This window comes from Pollachius pollachius (assembly GCF_949987615.1).
Source record: "Pollachius pollachius genome assembly, chromosome: 1".
Taxonomy (NCBI): Eukaryota; Metazoa; Chordata; class Actinopteri; order Gadiformes; family Gadidae; genus Pollachius; species Pollachius pollachius.
Window position 1 is genome coordinate 6,942,833 of NC_136934.1, and position 17,828 is coordinate 6,960,660.

At 44.0% G+C, this 17,828-nt stretch overlaps 1 protein-coding gene across 1 annotated transcript; it reads left to right on the forward strand.

The window, feature by feature from the left end:
• The first annotated feature begins 388 nt into the window (after positions 1-388).
• On the forward strand, positions 389-14,921 carry tmem161b (transmembrane protein 161B). Its single transcript, XM_079745888.1, has 12 exons — positions 389-578; positions 4,722-4,825; positions 5,715-5,798; positions 7,497-7,597; positions 7,983-8,139; positions 9,732-9,883; positions 10,008-10,068; positions 10,189-10,329; positions 11,333-11,446; positions 12,547-12,721; positions 13,095-13,191; positions 13,351-14,921. Exons 1-12 carry the CDS (start codon positions 576-578, stop codon positions 13,644-13,646), a joined length of 1,485 nt encoding a protein of 494 aa, XP_079602014.1. The 5' UTR covers positions 389-575; the 3' UTR covers positions 13,647-14,921.
• Positions 14,922-17,828: the final 2,907 nt, after the last annotated feature.

Below are 17,828 nucleotides of genomic sequence, written 5' to 3' on the forward strand. Positions count from 1 at the left end.
AAAGAAAACTTGCTTTGCTAAAGGTAAAACATGGAGCCCTTCTTCAGCATCTGCAACAGATGCAGGTGCAGAACTGTCATGTGTGACTATGCCATTTTCCGGTTTGTGCGGTCCTTGCGTCTACTTAAGGTGTTCTCCGCTATACCTGTACAAAACAACTAATTCGGACATATATAAAAAATATTCAGAAAAAACGTGTGCACACGGTTTTACGTAAAATATTTTAGTCGACTATTTTTTTTTACATATTTACACTTCATACGCGATAGAAGTAAACAAAATACACATTATTAACCGCCAACGAACAGGCATATCTTCGGGCGCCTGAATATCACAGTCTTAGCATGACCTCTACTGCAGTTGAAAATACAGTGGAAGAGAGGTAGAATCAAGTGATTGTTAGCAATGCTCAACCTCATTACAGTAAGGTGATGCTTTGCTAGAGGACATACACAATCACTTTTCGCCCAACTATTGCAAAAGAGGTCTTATGTGCTCCGAGCCGCTCGATTTCCGACAAGGGGTGCTCAGTGTGACAGTAGTCGGGCAGCCTGTTTCAGCACCGCTGCATCAACATGGTGAGTGTGACAGCACCGAGCTACCGCTAACATTTACATTGCTAACGGTGTAATCGCAAGTGTTCCGTGTCAGCGATGTATATGCATTCATAGCAAATGTTGAACCGTTTTAGAGCCACATGCATTTCCATTCTGAATGTGTGTGTGTGTTTGCACTGGGGTACTATGTGAGATGCTAGTCTGAATGGTATTAGCAACCTGCTAGCACATGTAGCTTGCTAGCATCGATTGCACTTCATGTGAACCCTTTAACGTGAATTAGCGTCTATGACATGTAATGTTGTTATGTCCATTGGCATGAAAGGTATGTGGTTACCACACTCCACTACCAATACTGTTTGCAATGTGTGTGTCTACTGTGTTCGCTTGCGGCGTATTTGATGACAAGGACCACCGTTTTGTGGTGATACTAAAAAGGAAGGTGTCGCCAGCACGTCTCTCTCCTAATCTCACCTGGCCTGCTCAGGTTGACCTCGGGATGTCCTCCGAGACTCTGGAGAAGTTTCTAAATGTTCTGGATCAGTCATGTTGCAGATAGTGTGTGTAAATGTGCTCTTTCATTCATGGTTCAGGGGCAGAGATCAACATGTTTGAGGACAATATACAGTACAGGTGGTCACTAAGTTACTATGCGTCGTAGTGTAATGCTGGTATCAGTTCTGAGATAATATGATATGCACTTATGAAATATAACTCAATCCATTACTATGGTAAAGCGCTTGAACTGCAATCTGGCTTACTGTTCTTTGAAAGTAGGCTTATACATTCAACAAGTCTGTGAGGATAACATGTACATCAAATAGTGGGCAAGTTTAGTAAAATTGAGAACCCTTTTAAAACAAGATTCTTAAGTTGAGTGCCAAAATTCAGTGTGACTATAAACATATTATTCCTTATGTTGAGATGTCATATATTTCTTATAACACATTATCCCAGGTATGAAAATAAATAAATGTTTAATTTCATACCTGTGTCATTACATATGCCTTTTATATTATATATTGGTACTTGGACTGACCCTAACTATGAATTCCAGCATTCCAGCTGTACTAGGTCTGTGATGACATTAATATGAGACTAAACCTCATAAATGAGTAGAATAGTGTTATATAAACATAACATATTACAATTATTAGGCTATTATTCATCACTAGACCATCTCTTCTAGGAAAGATCAACAAAGCTTGTTGCATGGTAAACATACCTTAGTTTATTTCCAAAACATTGCCTCTGTTGGGGCTGCCTATTTTGAGGCCAGATATCTGAGAAGATAGTTATGTTTAGGCTTTTTCATGTTTAGACTGTAGGCTCCATTGTTCATAGTGGTGCCTCAACCTGTAGTAAAGCACTGAAAGCTTGTAAGTTTTCAACAGTCAACCATCTTTGGCGCTGCCTTCAAGCCCCTCATTCTAACACACCAAAGCATTCGTCGCCATGCTTACGTTATCTTGATGAAATGAAGTACCAAACTATAACAGAAAGCCCCCCTTATCGTCGGTACAACAACCTTAAGTATCCGCACAACTGAAGGTCAAGGTTTTAAAAAAAGGGCTTGAATATAATATTGTTCATATCAAATATTTATTATAGAATTGATCAGTAATATTAATATTTGTACTTTTACATATACTGCTTATAACCGAATATTAATATATCACAGTTACTTGTGATGACACTAAATGTCTTATCAAAACCTAATTGCATCAAGTTTCAACAGTCAAGATGGCACATGACTTTGGCCAAATTTGCCATGGGGATTCCCCACCCTTCCAGTGATGGTTCCTTGGGTAAAATGTCAGATAGGTTATTGACGTCTTGAGTGGCAGCGGGTATCACAGCAGCCTTGATCTCTCTCACACACACACACACACACACACACACACACACACACACACACACACACACACACACACACACACACAGTGTTGAATTGATCTTTGCGTACAGGGGGTCAAATGAACTGGGCAAGATAAGGAGGCATGCTGGTTTAATTTCCTTCAGGCCAGAGGTCCTTACTAGTCTCCCGTGGAGAATGGTCAAGTCTCACCAAACTGGAAACACGTGGCTATTGACCTATATACTCTTTTACCAAGTATTATGTCTAGAAAATAAGAAATGCAGACAGGTTATGTTGGCTACATAAGGTGTGTTAAAATGCCAAGCTTAAAGAGACAAACGGTCTAAATCGGTATATACTTTAGCTTTATCCTATGGTTGGTGTATCCGTCCAACCCTAACATGTATTGGTACTGCAGAACCATCAATACATGTGCAATATGTTAAGGGATGTATTTAATCCAAGACAATGAGGATTCTGTCAATCATCATCCCTAAACTAGCAGCCTTGAGGGTCCTCCCTATCGCTCATTAACAGTAGTCACTTATGTGTGTGCCAGTCCTGATACCAGTGATTCATATTGATTGTGTCACGTGCCAGCTTACACTCTGAATCTGCCCTATAGAGAGTAGATAAAGGAGCAGCATGGTAGGAATAATTCAATCCATGTGAACCGAAGTGAATATTGATCTCATTGCACCTGGTTTCTGTTGAGCTCCCTCGCCCGGCTAAACCTTAAGCTACCTATCACAGGAGTGCTGGCTGCTTCCACTGTTTGGGAATCTGACAGGCTGACGTATTGCAGATATCCTGGCTGCAGTGATTTTGAGTGTAGAATGACGTGGTGGTAATTTTGAGGGGAGATCATTTCATAACCTATTGATAAGCACTTGAGCCGCAATTTATGTGGACAGGAGCTCGGGGCAAAGTTTTCAAAGCCACTTATTAAGATTTATGATGCATGTGCAAACGCAATCAAACATCTGTTTGAATGGCATTGATGAATTCACATGAAATGCAATCTTCTTCGCATGCTTCATTTCATGTACTTTACAAATTGTATCAGTGATTGTTTGACAGGTGAGATGTAGAAGGACATAGTGTGATGCCTACATATTCATGTTCATATTAACACCTTGATGAAGTTAAGTGAAAAGCAAGGTTTGTCCAGGTTTCCTGTCTTGTCATCTGTATTTTGATGATCGCTTTATTCAAGCCTTGGTGAAGTTCACATAGGCCTAATGCATGCCATAGGACTGAAGGCTCATCTGAGTGTAATATGCATGCTTCGGTTGTATTCCCAGTTCCTAGTTTACAGTATGTTTGACCATGTCCATATCAGTATGAAATCTGATCTACTTTGAAATAAGTAATATGCAGTGTGTTCAGGTTAGATTAGATTACATTGTTCTGAATAGAAGATATACTCAGGATGCAGTCCACCTTGTTCAAAGTCAGACAAACCTCTTCGTCTGAATCAGGGCATACACAGGAGATATTCAGGGCGTCATGCTTGCCTGAGCCCACTGCAGTGACATTGAAACTATTTTGGCACAACGCATATATTCACACAATATTAGGAGAGTATTCTTTTCAAAAAGTTTGGATCAAAACAATCAACAAATTTAAAGGTCTTTTTCATTTTCTATCCATTGGAAATGTCATCTTGATCTATCCCGGTTGTATAACACCCTTTCATTTTTCCAATGGCTAAAGTCAGGCAAATTATTGTTCCCTTTCAGCCTTAATGACACAAGCTTCATTCAGATTTGTATTAATGTTACGCTCCATGTAATTTCCACATTTGGAATAGCAAACCCATTGCACTGTCCTCCTATATTCTGCCGTCCTAACTGGACAAGAGGTTTTACCCATAATTTGTTGTGCCAAATGATTGGACAGGTGGCATCTAGGTTTGGAAATACGTTTCAATTGTTGGGCGCCCCTTCATCACGTTGAAGGGGGAGTAAAGGAAAGGCAGCACTCGGTCATTATGGTGTCACATCACAGCACTTCAAAGGCCTAATTGTTTTTGAGGTTGGCTGTTCCTTAATGACTGGATGCTCGTAGAAAGACAATAACTAGTTAACCCAAGCTCCTCAATAACATTGAGACGTTTGTACAGAGGGCATTAAAGATCTTCTGTATAGCCCCCGGTGTATGATGTGTGTGTGTGTGTGTGTGTGTGTGTGTAATGTGTACATGTTATGTTTCCTATCAGTTGAATGATTATAACCATCATCTCCATCCTCTTCTCTTCCCACCCGCCCCCCTGCCTACCCCCTCCCTGTGTCTGCATTCCACAGGGGGTGATTGGCGTGCAGCTGGTAGTTACTATGATAATGGCCAGTGTCATTCAGAAAATCATACCTCATTACTCCTTCGCAAGGTGGCTACTCTGCAGTGGCAGGTAATGTGGATTTCTTCTTCCTTTTCATGATTCTTTCTGTTGTTTTCCAAGCATCGCGCCCTTTTTATTTTCAAAAGGATCCTTGGAACAATGGAGAACGTTTTTACTAGGTTTTCATTTTTGAAGTCGGCAAACGAGGAACGTGGAATGAAAGAAAAGCGCGTATTAAAAATGCAGCAGACACCAAAGGGTTTCCCAATATTGGAACGACCCCAGAGGATGCGTTTGGAAGTATAGTCCCCGTCTAATTTTCTCTAATTAGGGGCATATGTGTTTTTCAGTAAACAGCTTTCCGGAACACATTTAATAATTAATTTGTTTTTCAGTTCCCTTTCCAGTTTTCGAAAAACTTTAAATCAGGAGAATCAAAGGGTCCCTACGGAATTTTCCGCAGTACAATATTGCTAATAAATAAACATTAAAAGCATGCGTGTCTCGAAACACGCATGCATACAAACACAAACGCGTACAAAGTCTCTCACACAAACATACACACACAAGGCACACGCGGGGCCAGATGCTTCCCGAGTAAAAGTATGTAGGGATGATAAAGGATGTTTTTAAACTAGCTCTCGCTTCAAGCAAATTCATGAATGGGAGTCATCACATCCCTTTTGGAAATCCCTTCCCTTGAGCATGGATATGTACAGTATGCGAGCCAATTTCCAATGTATTGTAATAATCACGGTTATTGATCAGAAACCTAGAATAGAGCTAATATAAATTGTTATAAAGAGTTAGACCTCAAAAAGATGTAATTGTAGTTATTTTTTCTATTCACAATATGCAGTGTAAAATGTCATAGTCCTAACCCTTGTCTGTTTCTGTCTGTTTCCTCCCTCTCACGCCACCTGTCCACCTGATGCCACGCCTCTCCCTTCTCCTACAGTCTGCGATGGTATCAGCACCCTACAGAAGATGAGTTGAGGAGCTTAGCTGGGAAACAACAAAAAGGACAGAAGAAGAAAGACAGGTAGTGGAGGGGGGGGCGGCTGGTGAATAGTGGGTAGAGGTGGGGGTGGGGGGTGGTGGGTGGAGTACGGCTGGCACCTCTTTCATCAGGAGGGAATGGAAAGAGTAGAGGCAGACGTCGGAGATGGATGGAGAACACAAGGCTGTCAGGGAGGAGATGAGGCTGATGTGTGCTCCTGTGGCTCATTTAAGGCCTGTTTTGAAGTGAGAGGCGAGAAGTCTGCTTTTTTGTTCCCTGCCTTCAACAGGACCTGGAGCAAGTTTTTGCTTAGAAATAGGTTTCTTTATAATCGGCAAGGAAAACGAGTCCTATTATATTGGTGCCAGTTAAGGCTATTTAACGGTCGCTCCGTGGTTGCCTTTGTGAAAGTCGATAACTGTATATTTAATGTCATGGCTGGTTCTTGGCCCAAGCCCACTCAAAACAAGAGAAGCCATTCAAAAGCAAGTCGAAATAAAAATCACCTTTTCAATGTTTCAAGGCCGCAGATGGAAGTGGGGACCATATGTTGGCACACATGAATCCAGTGCCGTTTTCTTTTGTTACGGTGAGTTTGTATCAAAGTCCCACCAGGAAAGGTAATCCTTACAGTTCCCCCCCCCGTGCCCTCGTGGTTCTAACTTAAAGCTGCTCCATGGCCGGCGCCTTTCTCTTGTGGCCGTGCACGGAAAGCCTGAGCTCAGTATCGCCACATGGGCCTTAATCCCTCACAGTCAAAGACAGACCACTGTCCTCTGGCCAGCTCGTGCCATGCGGCTCTGGCTATTTTCTGTCCGCCGGGCCACTACCGCGGTGTGGCGGGCCCGGGCCCAGGCCTCCTCTTTATTTTCCTCCAGTCGGGTGCCCCGTGGATGAAATGGGTCCTGGCTGCGTTTGGCCCCGTCGGTCTTTGCGGTGGCATTGTCTTCCGAAGCCGGCACACACGGGGGGCTGAACGAACAAAGCCCTGCTTCGCTGCGAAGCTCTTCTTCCAGACAGGTCTGGAGAGAACAGCTGGCTAAGCCTGTCTCCCCCCACTCCCTCCTTTCCTAGGCTTGGAGGAGTTTCATTGCTACCCTAGTATTATCATCAATGATAGTAAAGACCTACCTTTTTAGAAAAAGTATCAACAACATGGTTTGTTTGGCTCCCTCGACACAGGGATATGGAGTGTAGGCCCTAGGACTTCATGTCTCCATAGAGTTTCACTCAGGAGCACCTCGCTGCTTCCCTGGAGTAGGGCTTCAGCCAGGCCGTGTCCGCGCTCGGCCAGCCTTTAGAGCCAGGCTTTGTTTCTTAGCATTGTGGAGCACACCTGTATGAAGCCAGGAACATTTCGAAATAAGAGATATAGTGGTTGATGAAATAAGTGGGTCAAATTTCCACCAACCAAATTGGCCGTTAAGATGTTTCTGAGGTTGTAGCATCATAATGGGATGTAATTATATTTTATGTTTCAAATATAGAAACATGGTTGTGAAACTCAAATTGGATGAAAGGCTGTTATCAATGGGCGTATGTTTCTTTAAAAGAACTGAGAAGTGATTGAACGAATTAGGAAATGATGGTCTAATTCTCATGCCTGAATTACATCGAATCATGAATCATGAATCAGAGGGCATTCATCAGGAGATGACGACTATGTGAAAGGATGTCTTATAAATACAGCACTGCGGTATCTGCCTTGCAGCGAACACTGCTCTTTCTTCGTCATTCCAGGAAGGGTTACAATGGTCACATAGACAACAAGCCGCTCAGCATTCCCAAGGACATAGATCTGCAGCTGGAGGCCAAGTACATCACAGAGGTGGACACGTTAGGTATGACCCCACGCTGTTTGTTTTTTTTTACATTTTACGTTCACCTTGAGTGCTTACAAGAATGCTTTTTTCCAAAGTCAATTTCTGCAAGCAAGGCTGAGACAATTGACAATGAGCCCATAGAAAACGGTCCCAATGGGGATGTGTGAATTGAGGACCTACTAAAGAAATTGTGTAATAAAGCAACCGTATGATGATACATCTATATAAAACTGTTTTTTTTTTTCATAATACTTCTCTAATGTAATATAATAATAGTTCTTTCTCAAACACGATACCAGCAAAGTGTGCTCTTAATCCAACCTTTCACAATTGTTCTGCAAACGACTACAAGTCCCATGAACACGCATTTTCCTAACGCTCGTTGCGTGCCCGTCCTCCACAGCGCTCCACTATTTCCCAGAGTTCCAGTGGCTGGTGGACTTCACGGTGGCGGCCACAGTGGTGTACCTGATCACGGAGCTGTACTACAGCGTGGCCCAGCCCTCGGGAGAGATGAACATCAGTGTGGTCTGGTGCCTGCTGGTGCTGGCCTTCGTCATGTATCCTTTGAGCGCTGGTTGTTTTTTTAACCATTACTATTCAGTCGTATACGAGATGCCCTTTTATCTCAAAGCCACTCGCAATTAATTCAGCTGTTCCTCGGATTTCTTGTGTATATTTTTGTATCGGTCTGCATACTATTTGACTCTAAAATGTTAACCGTTTTTCTGTTCCCTTGGGAACCCATAAAGACATGGCTATATACAGCGTTGCACATAACTGGTACGCAAGTTCGCAGACGTAATCAGGGATGCCACTTGTGTCACTACAACGCTTTTGCGTAACTAACGGGAGATCGTAAAAAAAATAATTAAAAAAAATACCTTGAGCAGATACTTTGGCGTTCGCCACCTGCAAAGAAAAGGCAAAAGGAACCAGAGCAGAAGAAAATATTTCTATCCGAAAAGTGGCGACAAGATGTGCGCTGAAATGTGCGCTCATGTGCGCTGTGCACCCGCGCACAAAATGGAGAACTGCGCAAAATCGTAGTTATCGTGCTTCGACAAATTTCTGACAAAGCAATGGGATCTACAATGTGCACATTTCTGTAGCCGCACCTTTGGAGACTTGAGGCTCATCGGTAGAGTGTGTTCCAGTTGGACTGCCTGACCCCTGTTCCCCGACAACACTTCTATAAGGCCCCCCGCACTCGGCACACATCGGCGTCTCTGCTCCATGGCCAAGGTTAACGTCTATTTCTCCAACACTGGAAACCCAAATCTGTGTCGGCTTTGACGCATTGCTGCAAGGGTGAAACATTAGCCTGACACAAAGTGGCCATGGGGTGGGCAACGGATGGCCCCTACTGTATCGCTCCAGCGGTCAGATCCCACCTGCTATTTTGTTCTGCCGAATGACCGTTAAATGATACACATTATCCATACCTCCATCCCCTGGAGGCAATCTTTGCCATGCCAGCTGAACGCGGTGGTTCGGATGCCTGATGTTTCCTGCCGGAGCTTGGCCGGATATTCACGGGCCAGGGCTGGTTGGTTGTCCCAGAGGGGAAGAAAGGAGGAAGACGGAGTGAACCAAGGATCAAAGAATAAGGATCCATTGACCATTAATGTTGAGATCTGATGAGCAATGGCTAAATATGAGTTAAAAAGGCATGGCTTGGTTTCAGTGAAAATAATAGTCAGATTCCCTAAGCGATTTTATTTGTATTTTGTTTTAATAACTAAATTGACCATTGGCAGCTGCTGAAATGATGAAGGAGAATAGGGCAGGGTTTCATCACCTTGTAGACAAAGGTTGATTTTCCAAACCGTTTGTGCCCTTGCCCATTGGAAAATCTTGAAGGCAGGGGAATAATAAGCCGCCGTGGCCTCCGTTAAAAAAAAAAAATGAAACGGTGCTCGCTGTGAGAGATTTAGTATTCATGCACGTCACTGTGGGGGAGAGTGAAGTTTACCAGAGTGCAATTGGGGATGACATTGTGAAAACCACGTATGTGCCAATCTATAGAAAATGGGCAGCCTTTAAATGCAGCGTTGTGTAGAGCCATAATGGCTCCTTTCAAAACAGACTGTTTTCTTACATTGTGCGTGTTTTCCGACGGTTTTGTTTCCTTGACTCCTCCACTCTTCAGCAAGAGCCTTTTCTCTCTGACGGCTCACTACTTTAAGCTGGAGGAGGGAGGCGAGCGCTCGCTCTGCATCACGTTCGGCTTTTTCTTCTTCGTCAAAGCCATGGCCATCCTCATCGTCACCGAGAACTACTTAGAGTTTGGCCTGGAGAACGGTATGTTGGCCTTCCTATCGTTATTCACGTTCAAGTATCCCCACGTTTGACCTGTGGAAACCTCAAGTGCGTGTTTTTCAGTGCAGGTAACTAAAGGAAGATTTGATCCATTTATGTTTTCTAGGTTTCGCAAACTTCTCCAACAGTGCTCTGCAGTTCCTAGAACACCAAGGCCTTGATTCTCAGTATGTGCAGAGAACATCAATCTCCAAATGATAATCCTTCGTCTTTTATTCAAATAGAATGAGTGGAGCGTGACCTGCAGGGCCCCTCAACGATTTGCGCTGTCTCCTCTCGTTCCTCAGGGGTCCCATATCGAAACTGACCTTCAAACTGGTCCTCGCCCTGCTCTGCTCTCTGATTGGAGCCTTTCTCACTTTCCCTGGCCTACGATTGGCCCAAATGCACCTCGATGCACTCAACTTGACCACAGCCAAAGTAACGCAGTAAGTGACCTTGTGTTCAGATTAAGGGGCATTATCTTTGTGCCAAATGTGTTCCAATGCAGGCCATCGTTTATATCCTTGGCCCTCAAGGTTTAGCCTCTGGTAATAAAAAAATATGTGTTTAAGCAAAAAAAGAAGATTTCTAAGCAGGATATTTTGTGGTTCGTAAATATTTTACCTGTGAAATAGTCAAATCCACCGTTTCTTGGTGGCAGGTGTTAATCTGGACCCTGAATACATCTATTTACCCACCGACACTGGGCAATAGTCAGACAGCTACTACTACAATCTCCAACACACAAAGGCCTTATCTATGTCCTCTGCACTACGTAATGAAAAGTACAGCGCGGTTCTCCACTTGTCGCCAAGGGTCCAGCATGCAGCATCGTTCAGGGTGAGAGCCCTCTGACGGCCTTCTGAAGACTCTCTCCCTTGCTCTCTCTCGCTCTCTGTTCACCCCAAATTTCTATTTCGGAAATCACAGGGTGCCGTGTCTATGACCGTGAGAGAAGGGGCAGAGCAAGGCGCTATAGCAACCGGATAATCCACTTGGACACAGCAGACACTCCTAAATAGCTGCCTCCACCTCCTTCTGAACTGTCATGAGCTTACATCCTGCAGACCCTGTCCCTCGCACAGATTACCGGGGCCATCACAACCAGCTAACTTTCTGTCAGCCCTCTTTAGCAGAAATTGCAATGATTACGTAGACCTGCTGGCTTTCCCATAAACTTGAAATTGAGATTAAAAAAAAAAACGGCCAAACATTTCAAGAGAGCTATGCGGGCATTTCCCCAAAGGGAGCTAGGAAAAGTGGCGACAACACTCTCACATACTTGATCTGGAATCTATTTGAGATATTTATTTTTCCCGGACTTGCTCGCTCAATCAAAGGGCCACTGGTCAGATTTCCACTCATCTCACACCTCTAATGCAGAGTCGGTTTGATGCTGTTGAGAAGCCGTGGTGTGTGACTCTCCCTCTCTCTCCCTCTCCCCTTTAGAACTCTGCTTCATATCAACTTCCTGTCCCCTCTCATCATGGTCCTGCTGTGGGTGAGGCCCATCACCAAGGACTACATAATGAACCCCACGCTGGGGAAGGAGAGTGTGCCTTTGTAAGTCCCAAATACACAACTCGGGTTATCCATCTCTGGAACAACTGCTTGTATCTTGAAACCATCTGCTAGTTATGCCTTCGCTTCTCCGTTCCGAGGCAATCTCTTCCTTGAGTGTTGTTCTGTATCATGTACACCAGGCCTTATTTTATTTAAGGCCATAATTTGTGCCAGCTCAGGATCAGAATACATTTTTCAATCACAAAATATATATTTGGGAATCCCAATACCAATGCCCATATGTTTGATCTGCCCAAGGCTATGGCTGTGGTAACAAAATAACCCAATCTGTGAAGCCACTGCTTCACGACTCACTCCAACTTCAATGGAACATATCCGATTGGGTTTACATGCTTGTCGAATCAAAGTGCAGAGCCTCTCTCTGAATTACCAACAGAGGGTAGATGTAATGGCCCGGTCCTGTTGGGAACAAGAGAGGAGTACAACAGACTCCCTCAATGTGGCACAGTTTCTTGGTTAAAACAGCAAACCCTTCCTACAACCTGAATCAGTGAAGGACTGCATGCTAGCTGTCCTTGGAGATGTAGTGGTCGATGATAAGGGGAAGAGAGAAGCTCTTGCAACGGATTCGACATCCTTTTGGATAAGATAAAAAAGGCAGAGGTGACGTCGCTGAAAGTTGGAGTTGTGCATGTATGTACAATTCTTTGTTGAGGGTCTTCCAGAACACGTGCTTGGACTTCTGTTGAATCGAAATAACGTGTTGTAATGCAACACTTTATGTGTGCTGTATTTTATTATTTACATCAGGAAATTAGTATTATTCACATGATCAGTTGATGCTAGATCGATTTCTGGCTGAAGCCTTTTATTTGAATTGTGCATTTGAATAATGGGAATGAAATGAATAACGACAAGTGCTTGTAGCACATTTTTTAAGGACATATATTTCTTTCGCTTTAGCCCGATTTAATAGACTCAGTTTTAAATGTACCTTTTTCTGCTCATGTGATTTAATGAAACGAATTATACATGAAGACCCAGGTATAATTTGACACCGCCCTTGCCCCCGGCGCAAGCAAATGTTTGCTCTCCCACGATCCCACCACCAACCCGCTCTCTTTCCCGTGTGTGGGCAGCATGACGGAGCAGACCTACGACACGCTGCGCCTTTGGGCCGTGCTGCTGCTGTGCGTACTGCGGCTGGCCATGATGCGGCACCACCTGCAGGCCTACCTCCACCTGGCCCAGAAGGGCGTGGAGCAGATGAAGAAGGAGGCGGGGCGCATTAGCGCCGTCGACCTGCAGAAGATGGTGAGTGGGTCAGTCGGTGGAGCGGTTGAAGGGGCGCCGTGTTGAGGCTCAGCTATGGTTCCACGTCAGCGCAGCGCAAGGGGGTTTACGGACCCATTATGTCCTTGCGGTACCCTCCTTGTATCCAACGCAAGGGCCCGACGTGCGCCTCCCAAAAATTGTAACCTTGCAGCGAGGGCTGTGATCGGTCCTCTCGCTAAAACCCGGCGCAGAACCAAAACGGGTTCACCGTTTTGGTTCTGGAAAAGACATGGGACCATAACTGATTCTTGAGGAGGGCAACGGTGGAAACCTGTTGGATTTTGAAAAGAGTTTGGTGTTGTACAGAACGATGACATTAATCGACTCCTCGTTTTGTCTTCCTGGGTTCCAGGTCGCACGAGTGTTTTATTATTTGTGTGTGATCGCACTTCAGTATGTGGCGCCGCTTGTGATGCTGCTACATTCCACGTTGCTACTAAAAACCTTGGGTGAGCGGCTACTCTAATTAAATACTCTTAGATACTCTAATTACTATAATTTGCCAACTCTTTTTTTTAAATGTGCATGTAAGCTTACCGCACAACCTCGCTCATCCCCTTCTCTTCCTCTTCTGTTTATCTTCTTCTGCCTCGCGCGCCGCACAACAGGGGGATACTCCTGGTGGGTCTACCCTCAAGAAGACCTGCCCTGCCTCCACGAAATGAACTTTGACCCCGCCGCCGTCGAGGCGGCACCGAGCGCGGCGGCGGCGCCGGAGGGGATGGTGGAGGGCGCCCGGGCCTCGGTGGCCCAGCTCTCGGTGGCCCTGGGCGGTCTCCGGACTGTCTTCAGCCCCTTGCTCTTCCGGGGCCTGCTCTCGTTCCTCACGTGGTGGATCGCCGCCTGCCTCTTCTCCACCTCCCTCTTCGGGCTCTTCTACCACCAGTATCTGATGGCGGCGTAGCCCGGCGGCGGCCGAGGGCTGCGGAGACAGGACTGCCCGGGAGGAACCGGGTTCCCCCAGCGAGGACTCGTCGGCTCTTTTAAACATGCTCCCCCCCCCCCTCCTCCTCCTCCTCCTCCTCCTCCTCCTCCGTCATATCGCGAAGACCTCCGGTTCCTACTCCCAGTGCTTCCGTCACAGATGAACTTTGAACTTTTTGTCATGTTTTTTTTTATTTTTACTACTACTACTACTACTACGAGTATACTATTACTTCTTCGACTATCTTTTTATTTAAAGACCAGTATTCACAAACTTTTAATTAACTGTTTTAGTAGTATTAATATGAATGACAACAGTAATGTTAAACATTAACGTGTCGTTGTTTGGGACAGTGGCGTGAATTTGGCAAAGTTTGCTTATCATAAATGAAGACCACATTTGATGTGAGGCATCGTTCAACGTGTTGTATCATGTGGCGGACTAACATGTCCGACAGCCATTTAACCAAAACGAGCACAAATCGGCTAAAACAATCCTGTCGGCCCATTTAAAACACCCTGGTTTGTTTTCAAAGGTGGGATAACATTGGGGTCGGGTTCGACCTAACCTACTTTTGCACTGCTGTCCCAATGTACGTACAGTTGTTTATGTAACCGTCTTAAAGTGAAGCAACAGCGATGCGTGTGGTGGCCCAGCACATCGGTCAGAGATGAGGAGTAGGAGGAGGTCTGGGGATGCCTGTGGAGGTTTCCAGAACGACTGAAGAGGGACAAGCTGCCAGTGGAGTGCCCCAGTGGAGGTCGGTCTGGCATGGACGATGTGCCCGTCCACTGTGGCCGCCAGAGACCCTCAACTTGTGGGAGAGAGTGGATTAACTTGAAAGCCAACTATAACATGTCTAAAGTCAACTTGCTGCCCAACGAAACAAGTTTTTTTTTTTTTATTCATTGCAACTTGTTGGATGTGGATGTTTGTTTGTTTTTGTTGTTTTTTCCGTTTAGTTTCCCCCTTGAATTCACTCCGGCTTCAGATGAGCCACACTAACGAGGGTACTTTTAGTTTTTCAGCTCTCTTTGGTGCAGAACTAACAGGGCAAAATGGGAGACTACACCCAGGCCCTGTTGAAGGAATGTCTGTGTGTTTGTGTGGTCTGGGTGCAAGTGAGATCTCTATACTTTAGGGCTGCTGTACTCGTTAAAAGGGCATTGTGATCAAAAGGAAAGGGTGTCCACTACTGCAGATCGCTAGCGCATCGACACTCTCCCTTTCTGTTTCTTTTTTTTTTTTTTTTTTTCAATCTCCCATCTCTCTTTTAGAGCCAGTTTAGAACAACTAACGACGCAGTATATAGTTGATTTTCAAAGGTCCTTTGATTGCGAAATAGTGCCAAGCCTCATATGTCCGTTCAGTGTAGATTGGTTGTCGGCTCATATTTGACAACACAACACAACCCTGCGGCCTTCTGTTTAATCGGAGATGCTCTTTATTACTTGCTCTTTAATCAGCAGCTCTTGTTTGCATCGGGACACACACGGCTCCATGAAGAATCAACTTGTATCTACTATAAATGTTTGTATCTTGCTGTCGACAATTGCCTGTCAAATGTGATTGTCTAGACTGTCGGTCTGATGGTAACCAAGTGGAGCACTGATCACTCAAAATGTTTGGTTTCCTACTGATTTGTTTTTCTTTTTGTTTCACAAAGGGTCAACGTGTCAAGACTTGATGAATTCCATTGTTTTGCTTTTTTTCTGGTGAATGATGTACAGATTGCATTTAACAGTTTGACGGCGCCATATCCTCTCCATTCCCCTCGTTTTAAAGAGCTTTCTACTAAGTCTTATATAGACTTCTTGTCTTATGTTTTGAAGATGAGGAGTATGCACATAATGAATGTATCGGTTCTGTTTGATTCTTAAATTTGAAAATGATTAGACTATTTTGATTCTTTCTTTTGTTGAGAACTGCACATCCTAAACTCTCTGAAACCCTCCCCCCCCCTAATTTTATTTCCGAAACTACATGATCATCTGATTTGCTCAACCAATACACAATTTGATTTTATGATTGCTTTCTAACTTTTAATTTCTAATGTTTGACCTTTTTGCAGTTGTGTATTTTGAGGCCTGTATACATTTCAGATTTTTACCAGGGAAATATTTTATATTATGTTGGAGTGCATGGCAAGATTATTCAAGACTGATTTGAGGAAAAATAATATTTTAGGATGTTCAATCATCCATGGAGAAGCAGCTAGCATACTTGCAGAATTGATTCACCTGGCCGGGCATTGACCTGATGGGAGTATTTTTGCTGTTTTTTGTTTTATTTTTCATTGTTGGATTAATATGGTCAATTGCAGATTTCTTATTCTTTGTATTTATTTCAGGTTTAGATTGTCTTTAATAAATTAAGTTCTTTACAACGTGTTTTGTTGAATTGATTTCCCTGAATAATTAGTGTTTCTGTCATCTGTGGTTGGACATCAATCAGGAATCTTAGCGAAAGGTTTATTGTGTCGGCTGCTATAAAATTATATTTATGATTTATTCATAGGCTGGGGAGCGACAAGATGTGGGGTGTTCTCATAATGATGCAGTTGCAGGACATTTTCTACCCAAACATTACAAAAAATATAAATACAATTTTTTGGGTAAGATTAGGATTTCAAGGTTAGTTTATGATTTGGTTTTAGGTTTTAGGATTGGGGCTTGATTTTAATAGGTTTTATGGCTTATTTTTAGGGTTTAAGGTCCAGGGTTTAGTTTTAGGTTTTCGGAATAAGGATTGAGGTTTGGTCTTTAGTTTTAGGGTCGGAGCAACATATGTTGAACATACACTTATACTCTCCCAGCAGGCTTAGAGAATCAGATTCAGAACATCATTTCTAACTACAGCAAACATTTAGCACCCATTGTTCTGAGAAACTACATAGAAGTGCTGTACTTTCCAATTAATGAAAATCATTATGGTTGTATGTGTGGCTCCCCTGTTAGGAAACTGCTTCATATGCAACTTTACATTCTGGAAGCAGGTTTAATGTTTGAAGGTAAGGAGACCTGCAGGATGGTGAGTCATTCACTTATTAACACTGTATTAAATTAAGTACCAAATTTACTTCAAAATAGTCAACAATCTGCAGTTTGCCAAAGACCCATTTGGAGGTTTGACATTTTATCCCTGTTGGATCCCCAGACCCAAACCCGGCCAACAGCGGTGGGATTCATTCTCAAGGTGCCCCCTTCAATGAGCCACTTGGGGGGGGGGGTGTTCAGTGGGGATCACCGCTCATCTGGGATCGTTTTTTTCGTTTATTTTTTATATATATATATATATATATATATATAGGTTGCACAGGTGAAGTGAGGCAATTATCTAAGCTCTTCATAATGTGCGCTATTGCATCAACCAATAATACGAGCCTTGAGTACTATTGTGCTCGGGTGAGCAAGAGAACTAGACTGGGGCATTCATCCCTAGATGGACTGATCAATGGAGGGACAGCTCCCAAAACAAACGGGCTGAAGAGGCTGCTTTCCTTTTCACGAGCCGACTCCATTCACTGGCTCCTTCTCCATAAAGGGACAGGGAGCAAGTCTCTAGAAAGGACCCTCTTCTCGGCCCATCCCTCCCCTGCCAGACACACACACATGCACAAGCACACACACACACACACAAATGCCCGCACATGCACACAAGGAAGCATACACACACAGGCACACACACACACACACAGATGCATACGCACACACACACACACAAACACCCACAGTCCCGTCGTAGCCACACACACACACACACACACACACACATTTACACTTACACACACACACATACGCAGACAGACACATGCATACACCCACACACACACACCCACCCACACACACACACGCACACGCACACGCACACGCACACGCATACACACACACACAGACTCAGTCAGGAAAAAAAATACAGCCCTGCAATAATGGGCCCTTGTCTTAGGAAGAATAGCACATTTTCAATTTATGTTTTGCTGATTGTGAGGGAAAAGGGAAAACGTCTATTGAAGGGATCAGCCTAGCCTTTTACCACTCTATGGTTGACCTCACCTTGTATGATCAACTTGACCTTCCAGAGCGATTCAAACCAAAAATAGAGCACTTTACTTAGTTTGAACTTTCCACCCCGTCTCCCTTTGTTTTGTTGTTTTTACAAGGC

Excerpts from the sequence above, each read along its gene's own strand:
- tmem161b (XM_079745888.1), top strand. Across the intron at positions 8,140-9,731 it reads CTGGTGCTGGCCTTCGTCAT|CAAGAGCCTTTTCTCTCTGA; the intron begins GTATCCTTTGAG and ends TCCACTCTTCAG. Across the intron at positions 13,192-13,350 it reads GTTGCTACTAAAAACCTTGG|GGGGATACTCCTGGTGGGTC; the intron begins GTGAGCGGCTAC and ends GCCGCACAACAG.